The sequence below is a fragment of the Taurulus bubalis genome (genome assembly GCF_910589615.1).
Source record: "Taurulus bubalis genome assembly, chromosome: 4".
Taxonomy (NCBI): Eukaryota; Metazoa; Chordata; class Actinopteri; order Perciformes; family Cottidae; genus Taurulus; species Taurulus bubalis.
Window position 1 is genome coordinate 20,520,421 of NC_136592.1, and position 23,851 is coordinate 20,544,271.

Genomic DNA, 23,851 nt, shown 5'->3' on the forward strand with positions numbered 1-23,851 from the left:
CAACAGATCTCACCCACATATTACCTGAACTGTTCCAATTCATACAAAACCAAAAAGAAAGGAGAAGAGGGTTAGATGACTCAGACCCTGGAAATTACAGAACAGGAATTCATCACACGCTTGCTCTCATGTTATTGTTAGAGCATGTGCCGAGGTGAACTGATTTTTTATTTTTCAGCATATCTTAAAAACAGAAGAAGAACGTTTGCTAAAGCCTTGGTGTCCTGTCATTGCTGAGTCATTATTTCAGATGTCATACTGAACGAGAGAAGGCTTCACAGCAATGGGCCAAAGATGTGCAACAATTATTGTGTTCTCTTTGAGAGAGCATCACTTCTGATGCTGATGTCTTATTATGTCAGCCAAGCCTCATTTGAAAAAGATATGCTTCCTCTCAGGATGAATTTGACTGACTTTGGTCATCCCTTAACTTTCCATCCACCACCATCATCATGTCAAAAGTAGAATATGTCTAATCCTTTAATTTATGACCAATCAGCAGTAGAAAAAAAAGACATTCCCACCATCTTAAATTGCATATTACATTTAGGCCTAATTAGCTAAAGCATAGTAACAGGCTAAATTAAGAAGGCAAACATTATACCCATTAACACCATGGACATAGTGAGCGTGTTAGCATGGCGGTCAAAATACCTGTGCCTTCCTTTCTGCTGCAGTAGGTTGGTTTAAAGTTCTGGGAAAAGCAGTATCCCATCATAATATCTGGATAATCATCTATTTCATATATTGTCTGAACTTCAAAAATAACTAATGGTTTTATGGGATGTGTCACTATTTAAAAAAAAAACTCCATCCAGATCATCAATTTAGAAATATTTTTGTTCAGGATTTGAGATCAGAAAAAGAAAAAAAAGAAAGAAAAATGAACAGTGAAACTATTTCTATGGGAATGTGAACTCCATGGTAACAAATAGAACTGCAACAGTCCTATATCATGGCTGGACATGTTCCCTTACACCCCAAGAACTGTCTACACTCCCCTGATCCTCCACCCTCTTCACCCAAACCTCCCCTGTGTGACCCTGCCTGAGTGGCATCTGCCTCTCTGTCTAACAGGTGTCATTCCCACAAGCTCTGCACACTGCAGTGTCAAACGGCTGGCCCAAAGATATATGCTAATGTTAAGCAAAATGCCATGTAGCAGATCTGGAGGTGAGGCATATTAATGAAAGGCAAAGCATGATCATCAGCCAGAGAAGTGCACTGTCCTTCACAAGCGTGCCATCGCATCTTCAAATGTTACTGAAGGTCAGCGGACAGCACTTCACTGGAGACACTGCTGAGGCTTCAGGCAACATCTGCTGTAACACGTGGCTGCACGGACACACGCGCGGGGTCGAGTCCGCCTGTGAACATGTACACATTTGTACAGACACCATCCACCATCACATGCACACACAGTCTTAGCAGTGGGATGAAGGAGGCTGACTCATGAAGGCATGTGTTCAATATTATAATGTAGTCAGTGGAAGCATCTCAAAGTGATCATAATTTGGATCAGATGAATTATGTACTTTTTACAGACTCTCACAGTTTCTTAAATGTGATGTCTGGTTTGCACTGTTATCGATTCACCAGTCGACAAAAGAATTGAGTGGGTTTTGTGCTTGTTCCACGACCGTCTTCAGTGCTCACAGTGTGTGAAACAGAAAGTCAGAGCAAAGGGTCAACTCCAGGTCAGTGTGGCGCATTGCAGCACTACGGCATGCGAGGAACCAACAGGAAGAGGGTCCTCAGTTCAGCAGACAAAATGTCATTGAGTCACTAAACCTCCTTCTGCTCCAGGGTCACGTTCGGGAAACTGTTCCTTAATCACAACTGCTTGAAATCTGTAACACTTCTAAGGAAATGTATATACACTGCTGTGAGACTGTAGCTAAACATGGAGCTTTAAAGTGCCTAGTATCAATATTCTTATATCAACATTGCATTATATGACTACTTGGATGTGAATAGGGTAGCTCATAACAAGTCACAGTGAATTACCACCTGACTGGAGTTCTACAGAGCTACCATCTTATTGTTTTGGTTTTCCTCTTTTGGTTCACTCTCACCTCTCAGGTTTTTTGTCTGGATAAAGCAGCCTTTTTTTTAGCTCTAAACACCTACGCTACCTGTTCAGCACCAAACAGCAGACATAAAATCAGCTACTAGCTGGTTAACATAATCAAATGACACAAGGAGCATTTAGTCGCCAAAAAAACAATTCACCACAGGCGTTGAGGGGGACACTAAAAAGAAAGTGAACATTTTACTTACATTTATCACGTTGACAGAAACAAGACTCCAAACAAATGGTAAAGTTGCTTCCTATCAACTTAATGTGTACATGAGCAACTGCTTCCTTAAAAATTGTGTTTCACAGCTTATATTGATCAATAAATCAATCACATTAAAAACGGGTGATTGTTTTGTTGCTGAAATCTAGATAAATTAGTCATGGGACTTTCCCATTAATATTTACTTTATTGTTGAACATGCAAGCGTGACACCCAGAACACCCTGATGGTAGGTACTGCCATGGTGGACACATCACAGCTTTTACACTCTGCATTATGATTATTATGAGACAACATTTATCTGAGATCTGCAGGCACAGCTGTATAGCCTCACAAGCACAGATGATGCACATTTACTGTAGATACACACACAGTAGCTCACATGCCCACAGTAGGACTCAGCTACAAACACTCAAAACATACACATATTACAAAGTGTCATCAACAGTTCAGCCTCTCTTCTGTCTTGTTCCTTTTATAGAAGCTGTTTGGTGGAGAGGCCCAAAATTCGATCATGCATTCTCTCTTGACTGAAGCCCTCCATATTTAGAGAGTCTATTTGTAGCAATGTCTCTCCACAGTTGCCATTGCCATGCCCCGAGGAGAGAAAGAGAGAGAGAGAGGGCGACTAATAAACCTCCCAGAGTATGCCTCTATTAGTTTCAAAACTGCAGCAGAACTGGCACTCACCGCTTGCAGTGCACAACAGTGCATGAACACACTGATAAACTGGAATAGGAGCAGTGCTGAGGGCCGAATTGTTAGTCTGATCTGTGCAGTTTGTTCAAATCTCTCCTTCTTGCTGTGTCATAGCAAGTTGAAGGCTATATACCTATATCATTATTAATATGCTTAGGAGTAGTATCTACAATAGTTTTTGTTTTTAACAATGCATGCGGTAACTAATTTGTGTCTATAATTAGATTACTTCTGGAGGCATGCTGAAGTAATCTTTCATATCATTCTCCTTCAGGGTCATTTTTTCTATTGTGAAACTGAATTTAACAAGCTATAGAGAGCACTGCATGTATAATATTCCACGTTTTTCATTTTGCTGAGGAAGAACATAATTCATTGGCAGATGAATTGTGAACCTTTTAACTTTAAATCCTTTTTTGAATTGTGAGCCTTTTGACTTTAATTTCTTTTTACAGGACTTGTCAAACTAATTAAAACAAATAAAGACAGCAAGTTGCTGACAATTCACATTGTCACTTTTCTCCAGAAAAGAGGGCTAACCTTTATACACATCACAAAGCAGCAGTCCCAGCAGACCAACAAGTGGAACAGGCTGATGAAAAACCAGGCCATGAAACAGCTTACTTTGTACCGGCCAGCTGTGGTACAACTGCACAAATTATAACAAAATATAGCTCAAAACTTGTGGGAAATTAGTCCCAGTTAATATACTGCTGTGTCTTCAAGCTATAGCTCAATGTGCAGCTGTTTTACCCTTAACTCATCTGTTGTGTCTTTTAAACATTAGTATTGACACTACTGGTCACTGTTTGTAAGGTTGAGGTTACACTTACTAAACACACAGTTGAACGGAGGTTTTAGTATACGTCTAAGTGGAGTTAACTGCCCAGATCATATTCAAATAAAAAATGCAATGTTTATATATATATATACGTATATATATATATATATACGTATATATATATATATATATATATACGTATATATATATATATATATATATATATATATATATATATATATATATATATATATATATATATATATATATACAGTATATGCAGTGTTTTGAAGGTGTAGCCTATATTTAAGATCTGACACATTCTCCACATTTATACAGTACAAGGGAAGAAGACTAGAGATTAAGGAATACAAGGTGAACAACTTTATATTTAAGGGGGACTTAATAAATTACCCAGAGTATGAGTAACAAAACAGGAACAATTGGGGTTAAAGGAATTAAAGTGTTTATATTATAATTAAAATAGTCACGGTATTTTAAATAATATAATTTAAAATACGTTAGGAAATTATAAAGTAAAGGTATTTTAGTATAGACATAACTACTGTCTATATAATGTATATCATAATTGGAAGAAAAAATGGAGGTGAATGACATTTTATTTGTTTTCATAATACTGATATTGTTTCTTTGATGAAACATATTGGTCCTGAATGTTCTGTTGCAGAAATGCATTTTTTCAATGCTACAAGGCTCTCAAAACAAAATGCCATTAATGCACACTTTATTAGGATGAGTCAGACATTTCAGAGAGAGATGTCTTAAAATATTGGCAAAGTAAAGCAAACCATATGAAGGTGCCAAAAGTAGAAACACTGAGAGGCCAATATGTGTTTTCTTTTTAATTTGGATGAGGCAAAATGTTTAAAAATAAGAACAGTTTGAAAAGATTTACTCAGATATTGACTTTTTTTCATTTTAATATAAAATTTGATCTAATTTAGATTTAAAAGGCTCAAGAACATTTTAGAAAACGCAAGAAGATCAAGCAGTAAAATAAAAAAAAGATTGATTTGCAATATTACTCTACATTTCAAAGTGTTACTGTTTTAATGTTTAATTTGAATGTTTTATGAACAAAAATAAAGCAGTTTAGTTGGCCACTGGCCTGTGTCTCCAGCTCAAGCTTTAAAAGGGTTCAACACTAACATTCTGCAGAACCTCTAAAATAATTCCGGTATTACATATTTCATATCCATGATATGTATGTTAGACGATTAGATGTGAACAATCTATTGAGTTTAAAGTGAACATTTTGCCCGAACTTTCGTTTTATTTCCCAGTTCTGTACCACTTTCTAAATGTCACCTGATGGCGATAAAGCTGTTCAAACGAATATTTTAGTCAGTTGGGATACTTAGTTATTGTACATTTGAGGGTACATTTGGCAGTGGTACAAAATCACCTTGTAAAAAAGTAGACACGTCTGCGGGACATGGAGACCTAGTGAACAAAGACTGTGTGCCAGATTCAAATACAACATGTTGAGCGTCTCTCCTGCTGGACAACCTGTCTGTCTTCTTGTTGACTGTAATGACTTTTTCTATCACTTAATTTAAAAAGCTTTGAGAACAGAAAATGACTGGTAGATTTGCTCAGCTCCTATCATTTTATACAAGCTGTATCTTCACTGTTGGGCCGACAGACCGTAGCCATCTTCAAAGTAGAGGCATGCTCGCCCTCTGGTGTTCAGAGGCTGACAGCGACAGGAGAGAAGCGTTAAATCTCAGTTTGCTGGCCTTGCCATTTTAACTGCCAGGTCCTGATGTGTGCTGGCAGCCCTCCATGATCACATTTCACCCTTCAGTGAACAGCAGGGGTGTAGCACAGCACAACAATAGCAGCAGCAGCAGCAGCAGCTCTGGAAGCTCCACAGTGTTGCTTCTCATCCGCTCAGGTCTCCATGAGGTTGATCAGTTACAGATCACTTTCTCTCATGCTTAAAACTGGAGCTTGGATACTGCGTTGTTTCTCCCACACAGTCACATAATGATAATTAATTTAGTTAACTGGAAATCAAACTGCTTTAGCACTGCTAAGGTTTATGATTGTTAAAATCAAAGTATGTATTTGTGTTCTAGTGAATGAATCTAAAGAGGGCAATTGCTATTTTTCTCATCTTGATTTGTATTATGTATCTGCTGTCCGTTGTCTGTCACAATTTGTAATCACCTTGTTTTTTTTTTTATTGCTTTATTTAAAAGCTTTTGCACTTTTTGTAGATTGTAATGTCAAGGTTGAATAAATAAAAACATACAGTATTTCAGCCCAAAGTGTTTCACTGTCCAATGCTCACCTGTGGGTAAATCATGTTATCGAGTCACATGAGTGCACGCGCCTTGAGAAGCACCAACACACCTCTATAGTGCATCTTCCACACAGGTACAGTAGGCACACACTCACACACAAACAAACAGAGAGCTGTAGTTGGTTTTCAAGGACACATTCTTTCAAAACCACATGATCTGTGTCCATGGCAACTGAGTGCTGAGTGCTGTCAAAATGGAACGAGGATGGTCTGGAAGTGATAAGAAACTCAAGGATCATATGTGAAAACATGTGTGGAATCAATGTTTCAGCTGAAAAATCAAGTGCAACTCCACTGGTTCAAGTGAAGTCATCAGTATATACATGTATGTCCTGTATACACTGCATGCTTAATTATGTGTGATTGTTATATCCGAACATAGACTAAAGTTTTCACACTGCTGCTTGTTTGAGGCGTCATTAAATGCATTTCCCCTACATAGAAACAACAATATAGTACATTACCATAGACGTTTTATCTATACCGAGATTAGCACCAACTGTACCAACTGTAAGACCGAAATGAAGAGACCCAATGTGTCTCGTAAACCAATTTTATTTCATTACTTCACAACTAGTGAGCATATTTATTCATTTAGTAAAACAAATGTAATGTATACTTAACTGCACACAGATCATCAGATAGTCAAACATCAGTGCTGGTATTGAATGTGTTGAGGGAGAGCCTGAAGTCCAACACTGTCCTTTGTCAAAGCATTCGCAGTCTCTCGTGCCTCAATCTGTCAGAGCAGAACAACCCATCATCTAAATTACACCTCTCAGTAACAGGCACAAAGGAAGATTTGGAGACTTTTTCAAAGCTCAAACCCTTTAGCAGCCATTACTAGTGGCCATGGCATTGCCAAAAAATGTCTTGTGTCCGATTGCCTTACAGACTGTGACACACTTTTGGTAATGTGATGGGGTATACATGCCAACAATAATTACCAATACGGATTCTTCACTTTTTAAATTATGTTTAAAAGTCAAATCTTAGTCTTCTGTGTCAGTTTGCAATTTTGCCCACTAGAAGGCATTGCACCCTTGAAGATGATTCAAGTGATGTCTTTTTAATCGTTATCTCTTTATAATACTGAGTTCACTTGAAAAAAAAACATTTACACATTTTTAACCACATTGGTGCTATAATTGGTAATCGTACGTCAAAAATACATGCTACAAATCCCCCAAAATAAACTCAATGATACAAGATTATGATAGTAACATTGTGTCTTTTGAATATTTTGAATAATTAATAATAATAATGTTTTTAATAATAGGTCAAAGCTAGGTAAAAGTAGCCTATGTTTTGTCATGTACATATCAAGCTATGTGACACTAAATATAACCACAAGGCAACATAAGAGAATTGTTATTATTATAGGAGTTAAAATTGGGACCAAGAATATGGAGTGTGTGCTCGGTAGTTTTGTTTCAAACATGCATTATAGAAACAACCAGACTCTCTTTTAAGAAATAATTGTACATCTCATCATGACATGAGGCTTCATCAGGACAAGTTAAAAAAAACATTAAAATTTAATGCATCAAAAATAGGATTCTCAATTATAAAAATATAAAACACACAGATTTGGCGCTGGAGACTGATTTTACTAATGTAATATCAACTTCAGTCAGATGCCTCTCTTAACTTTTAGTTTGTTGGAAATGTCTCACAACAGAGGCCACTGGTGAGCGTTGGAAATGTAGCTGCACTCTGTCGTTTTCATTGATGGACCATAAATAATTCCAGCAGCCCACATTTCATTTTGAGGCATTGCCTTCCTTATGTCTCCTTCTCCTTCCAAATGAAGAAAAAAAAAAAGCTTTGTATACCGGAAAGACACTTTGACTCATTTCACCACAAGAATGACATGTTTTATTGTCACAAATGTTTATTGAAAAACTCACTGTGCTGCTCAGTGATCTCAGCTGATCTGTGTGAGACTGATGTGGATGTATTTTCTGATAATTTAAGCATGAATATGTGAGAGCATGGCCGAAACATGAAGGATGAAGTTAAAGGCCAATGGAATTTAAATTCATCTCAATCTTCAATCTTTAAGCAATGGAACACTGGGGAAGTGAAGTGCTCTTCTGTACAAGTAAAGTTTGTGATGACTGTCAACAGAAAACCTAAGTGTGCGGTTCAGCTGGTGAATGTGTGTGTGTTGTGTGTGACTCTTTTCTCTTCTGCTGAAACCAAACATCAGAGCTTTTTTCTGCTCCATCCTGTATCATTTTTAATTGCGTCCCGTTGCATCATGGGATCACACTGTATCGTGTTGTATCATAGAAGGGTTGGTTGTAAATCATGCAGCGGGAAAAGCACATGTGTTACTAATAACACTGATTGCACATCTGTTCTGGTTTAAGAGGCCTGCCATTGTGCGTGTATTTGCTATAACGGACAGTCGGACACTCATTTTTATTTTATAAGCCTTTATTTTACCAGGTCGGTCCCGTTGAGATACAATGATCTCTTTTCCAAGGGAAGCCTGGCCAAGATAGCAGCATAAACAAAGTGTTAACATACACAAGACACACAGAAATCACATAAAACAGATAAAAGACATTAAAAGATAAAGCAACAGGACTAAAACTCCGGATTTATACCAAAACAAGAACAAGTGCGGTATGAAGCCGCTCCAATTTCCCTCACACGAGTCTTAAAAGTTTCGAGGGACACTCAGTTGGAATCATCATTATTAAAGTCATCAGCGACACCTGTGCATGTTCTGCCATGACAAGTCACAATGTCTGCCTTGAAAACAGTCTACTAGGTCAATGCAAAAATGACCATACGAATGTGTACAGGAGATCATGGAGAAGAAAATGTCTGTTGTCATCTGTCACAATTCTTTTAATCAATACAGCTTTTTTTTGCTGAAAGTGAATGCTTAGACAAGAGCATCACAACCTTAACTTTTGAACCTATGTCTATAAATGCCTAAACAAATAGAAAGACATGTTCTGTTTGCTCTTTGCTTGCAATTTTGCAACACACTTTTTACAAACCGCTACACGTATTCTAAATGCAAACATGCCTGATTTGGCAACACCCACCCCTACACAAACACATCTGAAAGCACAAACACAGATATTGAACACCAATCAGTCTGGTGTTTAGCACTACAGACCTCAAGGAAGCTCACCTCTTTTGTGAAAACTTGCAAACATGGAGGAAGTGAGCAGGAGAATAAGAAGGAAGACGAGGAAGAGGAAGAAAAGAGAACAATAAGGCACATGGGATGACACTGCTTGTGATGTAGATGAGACCCGAACAGAAGGCGGGATACAAAACAACATTATTTTGTTTGCCATTTTTTATGTTTACAGTAACACATTGTATTTGTTAATGATTGTGTGTGCTTTTTGTTGTTGTAAAAACCTGCATTTCCATAAAAATAAAATAAGCTGTGTGTATATATTTTTTATTTTATTTTGAAATGTGAGTAGATACTGATGTACTGGACCAGTTTTAAACAGAAGCTTGTATGAGAAATTGTTAAAAGGTATACAAAGTACTAAAGACAGCAGTGTTTGTATAGAAAGTTGTTGCTTTGATATTCAAATCACCCTTTTGTGAATGGGTGCATCATTTTGTTGCAAACAACAGGTTTTTGATTTGGTTTGATTTGGTTTTGATTGCAGTTTCATTTTGAGATGGAAGTGAGATGTTTATCTCCAAGTCTTATTTGGCTTGTGTGTACAGTTTTGACCCAATGAGCCAAATTCTGAAACAAATATTTAGGAAAAAGAAACCACCTTTAAAATGGATTTCATTCAATTCTCAAATAATTTTAGCAATCATTAAGAATGGTAATTTCCCCAAAGTATGATTTTTCTGCTGACATCCAGATGTATTTATTTTTTGTGCTGAACCTCAACCCTTTTGTCACTGCAGACATTTTGACTTGTCCGAAAAGCACATGAGCTACTGATAACATAAATGATTAAATCATGACTCCTGACTTCCCCGTGCCTGTTCTATTCAATTGTCCCAGTAAGTCATGGATCAGTAAGTATAAGCTAGACGGACCGGTTTTTACATAATTACACTTGCGCTTTCCCAACAGTGACATGTCAAATTGTCTTATCTGAAACCAGCCGATACCTTCATGAACACCGGTTGTAGCATGATGGGTTCATCTAGGACAATAAACCTAACCCATCACACCTGAGCTCAATTAACAGTCTATTCTCCAGGTCCAAACACTAAACAACAAAATATAATTTCAGGATCAATACATAGTTATTGTTTTTTTTCTGGTTGTTGAAGGTGGACTCCTTACAAGTTTGAAAACCTTATACAATGCTGGAGGAAGCGTGCTGGGACATTCCATGCAGTCCATCCAGGGGAGGATTTGACATGCCCAAGGGTGCTTCCCCCGCTGCCTGGCCCAACCGAACATCGCGTGTGATGAGTGGATGACATTTTATGGCAGAACCTTGACGCTGAGGAAAACAATATGATGTGAATGAATATTGTTTACAGCACTGCAGTTCTGTGCTCTTGATTGGTGTTTTTGATCATTTACTAAGTTTTAACCCAACATCAGTTTAGTGTACAGCCGCCATGAAATAAAGCATTTTAAATCTGGATTGACTGTTTTTTGATTGTGGCCTATGGACATATGGTTTATTATAACACGCTTTAGGATGTGTTTTAAACTAAACATTAGTGTGTTTTCTGATGGTCATTTGGAACAATGTGTCACTTTGATGTTTGACTTGTTATGTAGGTACATATTAGCGAGGGATTTTGTCTGACTTTGTCATTATTACAATTTGCATTGGTAATACTCCCATGGCCATTCCGAATGTGAATTTGGAATCAATTGTCGTCAATCATTGTCTTTGAATGCATGCTCACAGTGTTCAAGTGTGAATGCACACACGTGGACATTCACGCATGTGAGCAGCGTGAAGCAGAGTGGTGGGAGCCACAAAGCAGAGGACCCAGGAATGTGTCCGCACTAATCCCAGTGAGGGACAGAAGATGTTTTAGCAGATCTCCTCTGGTCCACATGAGTGGTCCCGCCGTCGGATTTCCCTACAAACTCCGGAACTGGATAAAGAGAGGCAGACGCCTGTTTGCTTAGCACCAGACTTTCCCACTGACGAGGGGAACTCAACTAAATAATCGACAACAATGCCAGCAGAGATGGCTACAGCCCTTCCTCTCCGGATGCTATGCTAAGACATCACAAAAAATCAAGAGCAGAATGTCAAACCATGCGGAACAGAAGAGGGCTGCACATTCAAGCTGCATGGCGCCAGTTGAAGGAAAACTTTAGGTAAAAAGTAAAAATTTAACAACTTTACTTGTAAAGACAAACTAAGATTTAATCAAAACTAAATAATAGTAATAGTAATAATATTTTTTATTTGAAAAATCTTGCAATATGAGATATTTAAGCTGTTCCAGGACAAAGTAATGTCTTTTTTTTAACTACACTGTCCCTCCATGGCATTTTAGAGGAAACACAACTTTTCAAAAGCCTAATTTGTGTCATTTTTAAAAGCATTTGTGCCTATAGATGTGAAATATATTCAAATCTAAAATCATAATTTAAAGTACCGAGTGTACACCGTTATTTAAAGATACATGTAATCAAAGTTCACAATAGCCAACATCAACAGCCAACAGCCAATCTATGCACTAGTCCCTGTACTGGGCAGTAAATGTCTTCTATCATATATTTTGTGCTGCTGTTTATTTTTATTTGTTTGTTTAAATAAAGCAGTCAGAATATAAACATGTGTCTCGTTGAACAGGAACATGGGATTTGTGACTCCTGACTTGAGGAGCTGATGGGAACCGTGCTGTGAAGAGTCCGGAGCAGCGCAGCGTGTGCTAAACCAGGAGGACAGCTGACTCAGCACCTCCCCTGTTGTCTGTGTGCTCATTCGACAATGTCTTCATCCCTGGCGACAGAATGTAGCCTTAGGGCCCTGAACGCCTCTCACATCCCTCTAAAAATCCTCCTCCCAGCACGGGCCCTGGAATTCTTACAGACACCCCTGATCCTGATCCAGATCCGCCATCGCTCTATTCCCACAAACAAGCAGAATCATGAAAGAGCAGATCTCGAAAATGTTCGATTTTGTTAACGTAGAAAAAGTAATGCCGGTTCAATGTTAAATATGTCTTTTGAGCTGTTAAATAGACCCAGGGTCTCAAGGGCCCCAAGCATACAATATGTTTTAAAAGAATAATATAGTAAAAATAAAATAAACACCGTATAATAATTTGATGCACCCTGAACTAGGGCCTTAAACATTACGGTAGAGTTAAATCAACAAACCTTTCTGAAGATAGACATTTACGCATTGCTTTTGTAAATGTATTGCAAGGCTATCAAAGTGGATTGCATTTTAAAACAGCGTTTGTGTTCGTACATCTACCCTTGAAATGAAGTCAGTTACCTACTTTAAGTTTATTGCTTTGTTAAACTAAAGCACATTTTCATGGTGTGATAGCTTCTAATTTTCATAATACTATACACATTTTGCATTTAGAATGCTTTGTTACAAAACTCCTGGATTCCATGAAAATTATCAGAAGTATTTATATATATATATATATATATATATATATATATATATATATATATATATATATATATATATAGTATATTTATATTGTGACATCATCATTATTGTTATTTTTGGTTGTAGTAGCAGCAGTCTCATTTCAGTAGCTTGATGCTACTAGTATAATACATTAAAGCCACTCATTATAGTTTCTTGTTATCTGAGGGCACAAAATGGGTTACAGGCCTGTTTCTGAGTTAAGGATTCTTTTGAAATAAAACAAGCAGCATCTGACGCGAGCTCCAACTAGACTATGCTTGGTGACACAGAGGAGCTTAGTCACTGTGGCTGCTCTGATACAGCTCAACACATGCACAGACTCGTCCAAAAGGTAATCACGGCATGGGCTGCACTGCACTGCTCGGCTCGGCTTTAGGCATGTGAATGCTGCAAGCCTGCATTCCCACACCTGCCTGAGGCGTACACTGTTTGTTTGTCCCGGCACTCTGAAAGAGAAGAATTGAGAGAGTGAGGGCGACACTGCAAGATGAAGAAGGTGTGAGAGAGAAAGAGGGCCGAGAACATATATAAAATGGCTCGAACAGAAAAAGAAATAGAGGCCTGCATACCAGAGGGAGCAAACAACACAACCCTCCACTTCACACATTCTCGTTAAGGCTTTATGATCTCCTGTGGGAGAAAACAGGCACAGATGATCTGATGTTCTCTGCTGGGGGGGAAGCACATGCCACTGCCTGCACCTGTGCGCTAACTGACTCCACATATTAGAGTGGATCATGAAATGAGATCTGCCTATGTTAGACTGTGGGTCCTGAAATACTCTGCAATATGTAAAAACATAGTGCTGCCTTTATTTACTATGTCGGCTCACATAGTTCACAAGTTGCTTATGGTGATTCCCATGAGTTTACACTCCAAACAGCCTCCAAGCACAAAGGGAGCCTTTATTTTACATATACATAGACTGTGTCATTGGTGACATACATGTTGCACATGAGCAATGATGTAGTAAAACAATGGGTTTTCTCCATAATGGGACATTACAACTTTAAATGAAGTGGTACGCTTTAAGAAAGAATTGAAGATACACACCGCATGGGTGGATAATCGCTTGTTTGTGCCTGAAAAATGAGCTATTTCCTTCTCCCTCTGCATAGGCCCCATGAGGAGGAGAGGGGCAAGCGAGTGGTCAACAGAGGACCTTCTAGGAGCAGCTGAATACCGGAGGAGCTGACAGGTATGTACATATTGGAATGTGCTTCTCAGCCACACCTGTGGGGAGCACACCAACCAAGCCTGGCCTCTCTCATCCCACTGGTTGATCTCCACCATGATTGACAGCTGGAAGAACTATTTGGCTCCAGTCCACAAGAGCCAGGGGGCAGGTATGGTGAGTTCTGAGCGTAAGCCAATGGCAGCAGAGAAATCCCTCCGAGCCAGGCGGGGCTGCAGTGAAATAAAACTCATCAATGGGGTGTGTCTCAAAAGTTTGTCAGCAGTCAAGCAGTGAGGGGCCACTGCTGCAGGAACCCACTCTGACCGGTTAAAGCTTAACTGGTTCCCCGCTGCCTGAGGATCTGAGCGGTTTTCAGGGGGTAGAGATGGTAGAAAAAGAGACGGGTTTACCTCTTCTGCGACCGAATGATGGAGTGAAGAACAGATCTCATCTGCTTCGACTTCGAAACTCCTCTCTTAGGACCAGGACCTCGAGGGAAGGGACGGCAATTTCAGGTTGTCCATGGATGGAGAATTTTTAAACCTTTCAGGAATCTCACTTTTGTCCTTGAACAATAGGTCCTCCATCACAGTTTGCTGGAGACGATCACACTTGTTGTGGTACTGTGGTCGCTCACATCTCCTTATCACTTTTCCAGCCCAGCTATAGATTCTGTATCCGTTGGACGGAGAACTGATAAGGGCATGTGCATGACATTACCTACAGACACTGCAGAGACAACCTCTGAGTCAGAGAGCCTCGGGGTGATTCAGTCATTCAATGTATAATTGTTGATCGTGTGTATTTGTTTTTATGCTTTAGTTGTTTGCTTTTGCTACCAATTAATTTTTTAGAGGGAATTTATTGCATTTTGAAGAGTTGTTAAGTGAAGTTTTACGTGACTAACACTAACATTAGGTTGCATCGTTATCTTTTGAGTTGTGAATAATGAAATGATCTGTAGTCATTTTGAAGATAATTTTGTGCTGGATGCATTGGGTCGTACTTTACATCCATGGACTGAAAAGAGTAAAGTTGACTTTACGCTTCTGTCTCGTCAAATGAGAGACAGTGGAATATTAACACAGATTCCCTTCAGGCAGCTCTGAGCACACCTGGTTTGAAGTCATATTTCTCCAAAATATGACAGAAAGCAACCATCTTTGTCAGGTGTGGCTTCAGGCAATACTATGTTTTCCTCCCAAAAAAAAAGTTTGTTTAAATTCTTTGACAATATCAGTATGATCCATAAAATAAATTCAGTTTATCGACAGTTTATATGTCAGGAGAAGTATGTAGCATGTCAAATCAGTTCTCCTGACATCACATTTAGAAACCAGTGAGATAAAAGTGAACTCAGAGACTCTGACATGATACAGCATGACATGATACAGCATGACATAATCATGACAAAGCAACTGGTGAACTGGAATACAAAACTTCGGTGAGTAATGTATGATGCATGCCAACTAACTGACATAGGTTCACACCTACATACATACAGCTTTGACATTTCTATTCTTACGCACAGCTCACTGAATGGAAACTCAACATCAAACTGAGAGAGAACAATTGACCGCTGGAAAACAGTTTGAAAAGGTTTCGGGTAGGGATAAGAAAATCATTTTATAAAACATTAAATAGCATCCACACAAAGTTGTTGATTCATAGTAATGTCTATATATTTTTTAAGTTTACGAGAGATGAGAAATGCTTTATTTTTTCAAACTGCTATTAAGCTAAGCTTTCAAAACTAATTATATTTTATATAATTTATATTTTCATCTGGCTTCATTTAAAAAGAGCTATGGGAAAACTCTTTTTAATAACCAAGCTTCCAATAAGTAGCTCAGACTGGTACCCCATATCGTAAGATGCATAAACTGCTCTCAAACACAATATGCGGCCACATTCACTCTTTTGAACACAGCATCATCTTTAATGTGCTGATAAGCTGGTCGCAAAAGCCTGGATTCTCAATTTGTTTCTGCAACTCACAATGTGACTCTTAAGACTGCATTACAATTGTTGTCGATATTTTTTCCCCTCATTTACAGCCATCAATCTTCCATAAATATATATCTAAGAGTTTAAGTTATTGCATCTGCTATTTAAATTATATGCCAGAAAATGTATCATTTTTAAAGCAGACATTTATTGCAAAAAGTATTACATTGCTGATGGTTCCCTGTTGTACTCTTTTTTTATTTGTTCGAATAAGGAAGGCACACAGTTCAATTCTCACCTCAGCGAATGAAAGCAAACATACCCTGATACAAACAGCATATACACACCTACACACCCACCAACACACAAACACTCACACACACGCGCGCAAAGCTGACGAGTCTTCTGGAGCTATGACTGCTTCCTAACTGCTCTCCCCTTAGGTGTCCTCTCCCTCTCTACACCCAGTGGAGGATCCTCTCTCTTCTGAAGTGCAACAATCTTTTCACCTCTGCCAACACATATGGTCACTTCCAAGCCTTCATGCAACACTTCATCACTACTCCGACGACAGCCTATTTGTGTAGAGGTTGAACTGGTACACTGTCATCCACATTTCCTTGTAGTTCTTCGGAAAATGTAGTATTGCTTTACATGTTTTTTGTGAGTTTTCTGTCATGACTTTGATACAGAATTAATCAAAAAAACTATACAATCATTTACTGTATGTTTTCAATTGCAATGAATAAAAGAAGCATTTTGAATTCTTAAAATTATCTTGGAAAAGTAGACATTGTAGTATTCCAAATGAAAATAAAAGAATGCAAAAAAAGCAATTGCTCATTGAAATGGCCTGCATTTATATAGCTCCCTTCTACTTTACCGGACAAAGCGCTTCAACATGTGCCGCTCATTGACCCGTTCGCACACTGATGATAATGGAGCTGCAATGCAAGGCGCTGGCCTGCTCATCAGGAGCCACTTGGGTTTCAGTGTCTTGCTCACTTTGATATGCAAACAGGAGGAGCCAGGGATCGAACAATCAGCCTGGAGATGAAAGGACAAAACCTCTCTTTCTCCTGAGCCACAGCCGCCCTCAAATGCATACAACCAAACAATCAGTCAAGATGGTCAATTAAAAAGCAAGCATTGCCTAAATTTGATAAGAACATAACAATATAACACAGATATACAATAAAGCTCAAAATAATCATTCAGAATTTGCATAATATAAAGGTGAAGCAATAAGCCTAAATGTAATATCCACACAACTGACTGGAGTCTGAGATTAAAATAGTGCAAATCTTTGGGTGCAAAACTTTCAGACCCAGAACAGGTCAAATCATTAATGCAATGCCCCTACCCATTAGATAATAACATACTTTGCTGTGGTAAATTCACCCGTGTAAACAGGGCAGCTGACTCTAGCAGGAGGAGCAGGCTGTTGTGTTTACGCCAGACCAACCATGGAAGCACTGAGGTTCCACAGCTTCTTGGCCGCAGCATCATCCAGGGCCTGTGGTGCCGGCTTTTTGGGGGCACAGTCACTGCATGAGGAATAAAAATAGAGGGAGAAGTTCACTAAGAGTCACCGTGTTAACTCAGACATTAACTCAGTTAATAAAGTTCACCTTCACAGTCCGGTGAGTTTTATTGTTTGTTGCACTTGCCTGTAGTAGAGGCCACTGGCGTTTGCCTGGCTTTCGTCGACAGCACAGTAGATGCTGGTCTGAGCTCCAGCATAGGGACTTTTGATCATCATGATGATTGGCGTGATTATGATCCTCTGCCACATGGCTAAAGTGGGGAAAAAGTGGCGTCCTAACTCGGTGCGGATGACACCAGGGTGAAGACTGTACACGGTCACACCAGTGTCTAATGAGAGGGAGAGAGATCCATCAAACCAAATACAATGCATGAAACACCAGAGGGCCATAAAGACGTAGCAAGCATTGGACCCTACCTTTCAGTCTGGAAGCCAGTTCTTTGCAGAAGAGCACATTGGCAAGCTTGCTTTGCCTGTAGCTTTTCTCGCGCTGGTAGTCTGCATCAAGGTTTATGTCATCAAAGTTGATGCTGCCTGCACGAAACAGTCCAGTGTAGTCCTCAAGCAGAAATTACATTTTGAAATCCAGAAGCAATCATATAAGTTGTATCTGTCATAACCAACCAATGTGTCATACCACTTTAAGTGTAATAAAACGTCAGAGATACAGTTCTAACTATGAAGTTGATTTGTTGAACAAAAATGACATAACATCATCTTTACCTTTCTCGTGTGCCAGACTGGAGACGATGACGATGCGACTTGGAGTTGACTTCTTTAGCAGGTCAAGAAGACAGTTGGTGAGGAGAAAATGTCCCAAGTGGTTGACACCAAACTGCATTTCAAAGCCATCGTCAGTCTTCCACTTAGGACACATCATGATACCTAAAGGTCAACAGATACACATAAGATAAAAAGTTAATATACAACATCTTGGTCCACCATCAATTGACCACAAACTGAGATCAATAAATAAAGCGTAGCTCAATTTCAGCCATAAAAAACAACAGCTCATATGAAACATATAGGATGCTTTTTTTATTCCACTTATTTTTGATACAGGATGTTAAGCTGTGACATGTTTTGTTAAAAGTGCAAAATCAAACAGTATTTCATGAAGTTCACACTTATTTTGCCCCCCTATAAGAAATTATATTTGCACCTATTAGTAGTAGTATTAGTGTTGTATTATTGTATCCCTGTAGTGAATTCAAAATACCTGCGTTGTTGATGAGGATGTCCAAACGTTTCTCATTCTCCTGGATATCTTTGGCCAGGTCCCTGACAGACTGCAGGGAGGCGAGGTCCAGTTTCTTTACCACCACGTTACCGTTGCCACTCTGCTGCCGGATCTCGTCAGCTGCAATGCAGGCTCTGGTAATGTCTCTGCAGGCTAGGATCACTCTGGCTCCTTGACAAAATAAGAAACAGTGTCAGTGTCAAACAGTAATAGTGTAAGTAATAAATAATTAGTAGTCAAGGCAGCAGGGAATTTAGCAAAATCCAAAACTAGGGGAAAAGTGCTGCACAAAAACGACAAACAACAACTATCAACATATATAGAAGGTGAGGGTCTTACCCCGCTTGGCCATATCCAGGGCCGTCTCCTTGCCAATGCCAGTGTTGGCTCCTGTGATCAGGACTGTTTTTCCATCCAGCCTGACCTTGCTCCGACACACTCCCCCAGCCAGCCACCTGCGCAAGGCCAGTATGCCAACCCCTGACAGAGAACAAAATGTTAACCTTCATCGCAAACGCAGTGTAATATACCCTCTGTCATGATGGAACACACTGGTATTCATCTGCCTGAATGATGGGTGACAGAGTAAATACCACTATTTACATTATCAGCAAATAATGATCACCTGACATTGCACTGACATTTAAGGAAACTTAACATACACAATATCCATATGATAAAATAATGTATTTACCTGCAACACAAGCAACAGCGAGACCGGTCGCGTGCCTCTCTAATAAGTCTTTGATTGTCTCTGTGTAGTTTTGCATATTTTAGCCTGTTAATTATTAACCAACTTAAATAACTGTAAGCTAAAGAGTATCACCAATGTATAGTAAACACTGCCTTGTTTAGAATAACCCTACGCTCCTCATCAGATGAAACCACAAAAAATGCTGTCAAAGTGTATAAAAAGGCGAATTTGTTTTTGCTAAAGACGACTCCCTGTGCGGAAGTGGAGGCGTGGTGTGCACCGGCTGGGATTATCAGAATAAGACTATTGTGTACTGTTTACCTTCTGCTGTCTTGGCAACTGTAGTGGTTCATTGCATAAACTGCTGCTGCTTTGCAATGACAATACAATTTACTGTCGTGAAAATGATAATCTTAATGTCAGACTCTCTTCCACAGGTTTGAAATATATTAAAGGCCCAAGGAAAGCAAAGCAGCAGCGTTCACTTCTACAGTGATGTGGATTGAGGACATATTTTGTATTTTCATTTATTTTATAAAATAAATGAATAATTATTGTTCTTTATTTGATACGATTGGTGATGAAAGTAGTGGAAAGTAACCATTTACTCAAGTACTGTTCCTAAATACAATTTTGAGGTGCTTTACTTATTTTACGTATTTCAATGTTGTGCTACTTTGTACCAATCCCCTACTGATGCAAATACTTTTCACTGCTATTATTGAACTGCTTTATATTTTAAATTAAGACTACATGCAAAACATGATCAGTTTGTAAAATATAATGCAATTTTGGTTCAACAAACCAACAGCAAGTTCAAATGTAACTGCGCATATTTCTGTACTTTTAGTTTACTACATTTTGAATGTAGGATAAATGTGTCTGAATGCGTGAAAATACTATTGCTTATAAATGGACTTTTTAAAACTCCGAGTTTTATTTCATGAAATGTGTCGGTTTTTTTCAAAGCATAAATAATGTGGGTTTTGCCTTACTTGGAATTAAAAAAAAAAAGGTAATTTATTTTGAAAATCAAACTTCATGACGACATGGCGTCCTAATTGGATCAGTTTAACGGCTTTAGAACGCTGTGTTGATGTATCGCAACAATGTGTAGTCTCGTGGCTTTAACTTGTTTAAAAACTGATTGACTTACATTTAGAGTCACAGTGTGTCTTGTTTGACAGTATTGTAAGTTCAATTTTTATTTTTATTTTACATAAATAAACAAACCTGCCTGCCCCGGAAGTTCTTCGTGCTCGTGCCACGTCAGAGCTACACAACTGTTATCATCCTTGCTACATTACTGTCTGTCGCTTTCAACTGTTTCTTCTTGCTTTCGCGATGCTCTTCCTGGGACTCAGCTGTCTGCTGCTGCATGTGTCTGTGGTGTTTGGCACCGAGCTCACGTTTGAGCTCTCTGACAACGAAAAGCAATGTTTTTACGAGGAACTGCAGAAAGACGTGAAGTTTGAAATAGACTTCCAAGTAAGTTACTCTAAAAGCCTCATCACTTCCACATGTGTGCGTTTGCAAGATGCTGCACGAGTTACATATACATTTTGCAGCATATTGTAAAAAACGTAGTAAAGTAATTTGCTAGTAAATTGTTCTGTCTCTCGTTCTTGGAAAGAGAATAACATGCATCGTTAGTTATTATAGCTTAAATTCCTCAGTTCATCGTGAGTGCACATTTGGCAACTATATTTAAACCTTCATTGTTTCCTTTGCCTGCAGTTTATCACACACACTTAAACTGAGGAGAAATAGTTTTGGTAAAAGTGGGTTTTCTTAACCGAAGTCACCCACCTAACTGGTTTGCTCACTTTGCTGCATAACCATGAGCTGGTTCAACCTCGCCATTTTTTAGTTTGAACAATGGTCCAACTATTGTGGCATGCAGATACATGTCATCTACGTGTGTATGAGAGTGTTTATTGCTTTCTTTTAGGTCATCGCAGGAGGCAACTATGATGTGGACAGCTTCGTCACCGATCCTCAAAACAATGTCTTGTATAATGAGAAGAAGAAGCAGTATGACAGCTTCTCTCACACCACAGCTATGGGGGGAGTCTACAAGGTCTGCTTCAGCAATGAGTTCTCCACTTTTACACATAAAACAGTGTACCTGGATTTCCGCCACGGAGACGAGGAACCTCTCATGCGGGGCATGACTGGAGCTACAGCACTGACTCAGGTATGTCTGAGGAACAAGGGGCTCAAAATATGTCTGCTGCAATGGAAACCTGCAGCAGACAACTACAATCCATATGTGCACATTTAGAGTTATGAGTCAGGTTAAAGAGACATTTTATCAAAAAATATTATTAGCCAATAATGTTGTCTTTTGTAAGTTGTGCTAATCTAAACAGCTGTTGTGGAGATTGCAAGTTCCATTGTTAGTTTAGTTTCAGAGGCGGGACAGTTTATAAAAGTCCACTAGGTGGAGCCAGAGCTAGGTAACTTGATAAGGTAAGAGCTAACTTGAGAGCAAACTGAATTTAGCCATAGGGACATTGCCGGCTTGCAGTGCAATACAAAGTCGGAAGAGTGCAAATATAAAAGTACGAGATGACAAGTATTGCAGTGTGTGTGTGTACAGCAAATATTGTATTAACCAAGTCTGAATCGTATTTGCGAGTATTTAAATGACTCCTTAACCCACAATACCGGTTTGTTAACACCCCCGTTCAGTCTGTTTCAATTTTATGTCAGAAATGTCAAACATCTTCATTGCAGTTTCTATGCTGGACTTAATTACAGTTTATCTGAACACAGAATAAACCTCAGATTCCCCATATCAGCCCACATTTGTAGATCCCTAGTTATAGTGTATTTAATGTGATACTACATACACGATTGTTTTATGTATATGTTGTATTTTGTCCATTTCAAGTCTGGAGACATGCGGGGGAAGATGTGGGAAGTTGAAGTTTCAGGAGCAGTTTTGGATAGTGTTTGCATATATGTGACCCTCCTCCTGCTGTGTACGCGTCACCCCAGGACATTCCTGTGCTCTGGATTAATTTGTGTTGATCTTTCTACTTTCAGTTGGAGTCATCCTGCGTCTCCATTCATGAGGTGCTGAAGGTGGTGGATGACTCACAGACATGGTACAGGCTTAGAGAGGCACACGACCGCACAAAAGCCGAACATCTCCTGGAGCGGGTGACCTACTGGTCCATCGGAGAAACCGTCCTGCTGTTTGTTATCGGCGTCGGTCAAGTCATGATGCTCAAGAGCTTCTTCAGTGAGAGGAAAGGCTCTGTGGCAGCCGCCACTTAGAACTTGTAGGCTCGATTTTCCCTCAGAAAGACGAGTGGAACCGTGTCAATGTGAACACATAAATGCATCTGGAGATTATCACACACCCTGTAGTATTCACTCTATTTTTGTTCTGCCCACCAAGTTTCATACAAACATGTGAGTGCCTTTATCATGGCTGTGCCGATTTGTTCTTAACGAGAAGAAAACAACTCTTGTACTTATTTTGGGAAATTAGATTTTTTCCACCTTTCAACCTTGCACAGATTATTTATTATATATTATTTAGCAGGGTAAGTCAAAGCAGGGTTAGTTTGATCTGATAATTAAGACAGTCATGGGTTTTCATCTGGATACTAATTACACAAGATGTTTTGGCAAATCACTGAATGTAGGTTGTCTTGTTTTATATTGTGTTTATTATTACCTTAATTTATGTGGGAAAAATATGAAGTGTAAGAGCTCTGTCTCCCTCATCCCCTTGTGTGTCCCATACAAAGTGCCTTCAGACATTTGCTTTTAATTTCCTACCAAGTTGAAAGTTTTTTTGTTTTAATTGGTCTGTTACGTACCATCCTGTTGCTGATTGGATTCTCAGTTTTCACTCTTGTGGTTTATAAATCCATGTTATTTTATAGAGATGTTTAATGAACACGGTTAAATGACCAAATTGTGATGGCTTTTATTTTTCAACAACTAAATTATGCTTGCAGTCCTATTTGTCTCTTAATTATCTGTAAAACGGATTATAAAAAATTTAAAAAAAAGGGACGAAAGCCATTTATGTTAAAGATGAAAATCTGGCTTCTTAACACTACCATATTATGATTTGTATTTTGAGCAATTTTGTTATTTTCTGGGACAATGTGTATGGAGCTGCCAACTTAGATCCAGGTGCACGTAATGTGTATTTTTAATTTGGAACATTTTCTTCAGAAAACATGTTTCATTATTAAAATAAGTAGCTCACATAATTGTGCAGCCTTGTCGGCTCTGTTTTCTAATGTACTGATGAACCCCATTTTAGAGGATTTTATAATCTATTTCCAACATGCAAAGAAGATTTTTGTCCCTAGATAAAAATATATATTTTCTCTTCCCATAAATTACACATCTCATGCAACAGTTTTTACTCAAGTACCTTATGTGAGCACACATGTTAGGTACTTGTACTTAATATTAGTATTTCCATTTTCTGCTACTATACATTTCAACTCCACTCCTTTGAGAACTGGAGGTTTGGTGGTTCAAGTCCCTGAACACAAGGTACAGCGT

The 23,851-nt window shown here is 38.8% G+C and overlaps 2 protein-coding genes across 2 annotated transcripts; one reads left to right on the forward strand and one right to left on the reverse strand.

Moving 5' to 3' along the window:
* Positions 1-16,038: 16,038 nt before the first annotated feature.
* LOC306735035 (retinol dehydrogenase 13-like) lies at positions 16,039-19,388 on the reverse strand (the record flags this gene model as incomplete). The annotated part of the gene is made up of 7 exons (XM_079216463.1): positions 16,039-17,379; positions 17,503-17,707; positions 17,796-17,912; positions 18,102-18,263; positions 18,598-18,789; positions 18,958-19,098; positions 19,313-19,388. 7 exons carry the CDS (start codon positions 19,386-19,388, stop codon positions 17,283-17,285), a joined length of 990 nt encoding a protein of 329 aa, XP_079072589.1. The 3' UTR covers positions 16,039-17,282.
* A 1,260-nt stretch (positions 19,389-20,648) lies between these two features.
* tmed3 (transmembrane p24 trafficking protein 3) lies at positions 20,649-23,550 on the forward strand. The gene is made up of 3 exons (XM_079216519.1): positions 20,649-20,800; positions 21,264-21,509; positions 22,364-23,550. The coding sequence occupies exons 1-3, from the start codon at positions 20,657-20,659 to the stop codon at positions 22,595-22,597; spliced, it is 624 nt and encodes a 207-aa protein (XP_079072645.1). The 5' UTR covers positions 20,649-20,656; the 3' UTR covers positions 22,598-23,550.
* Positions 23,551-23,851: the final 301 nt, after the last annotated feature.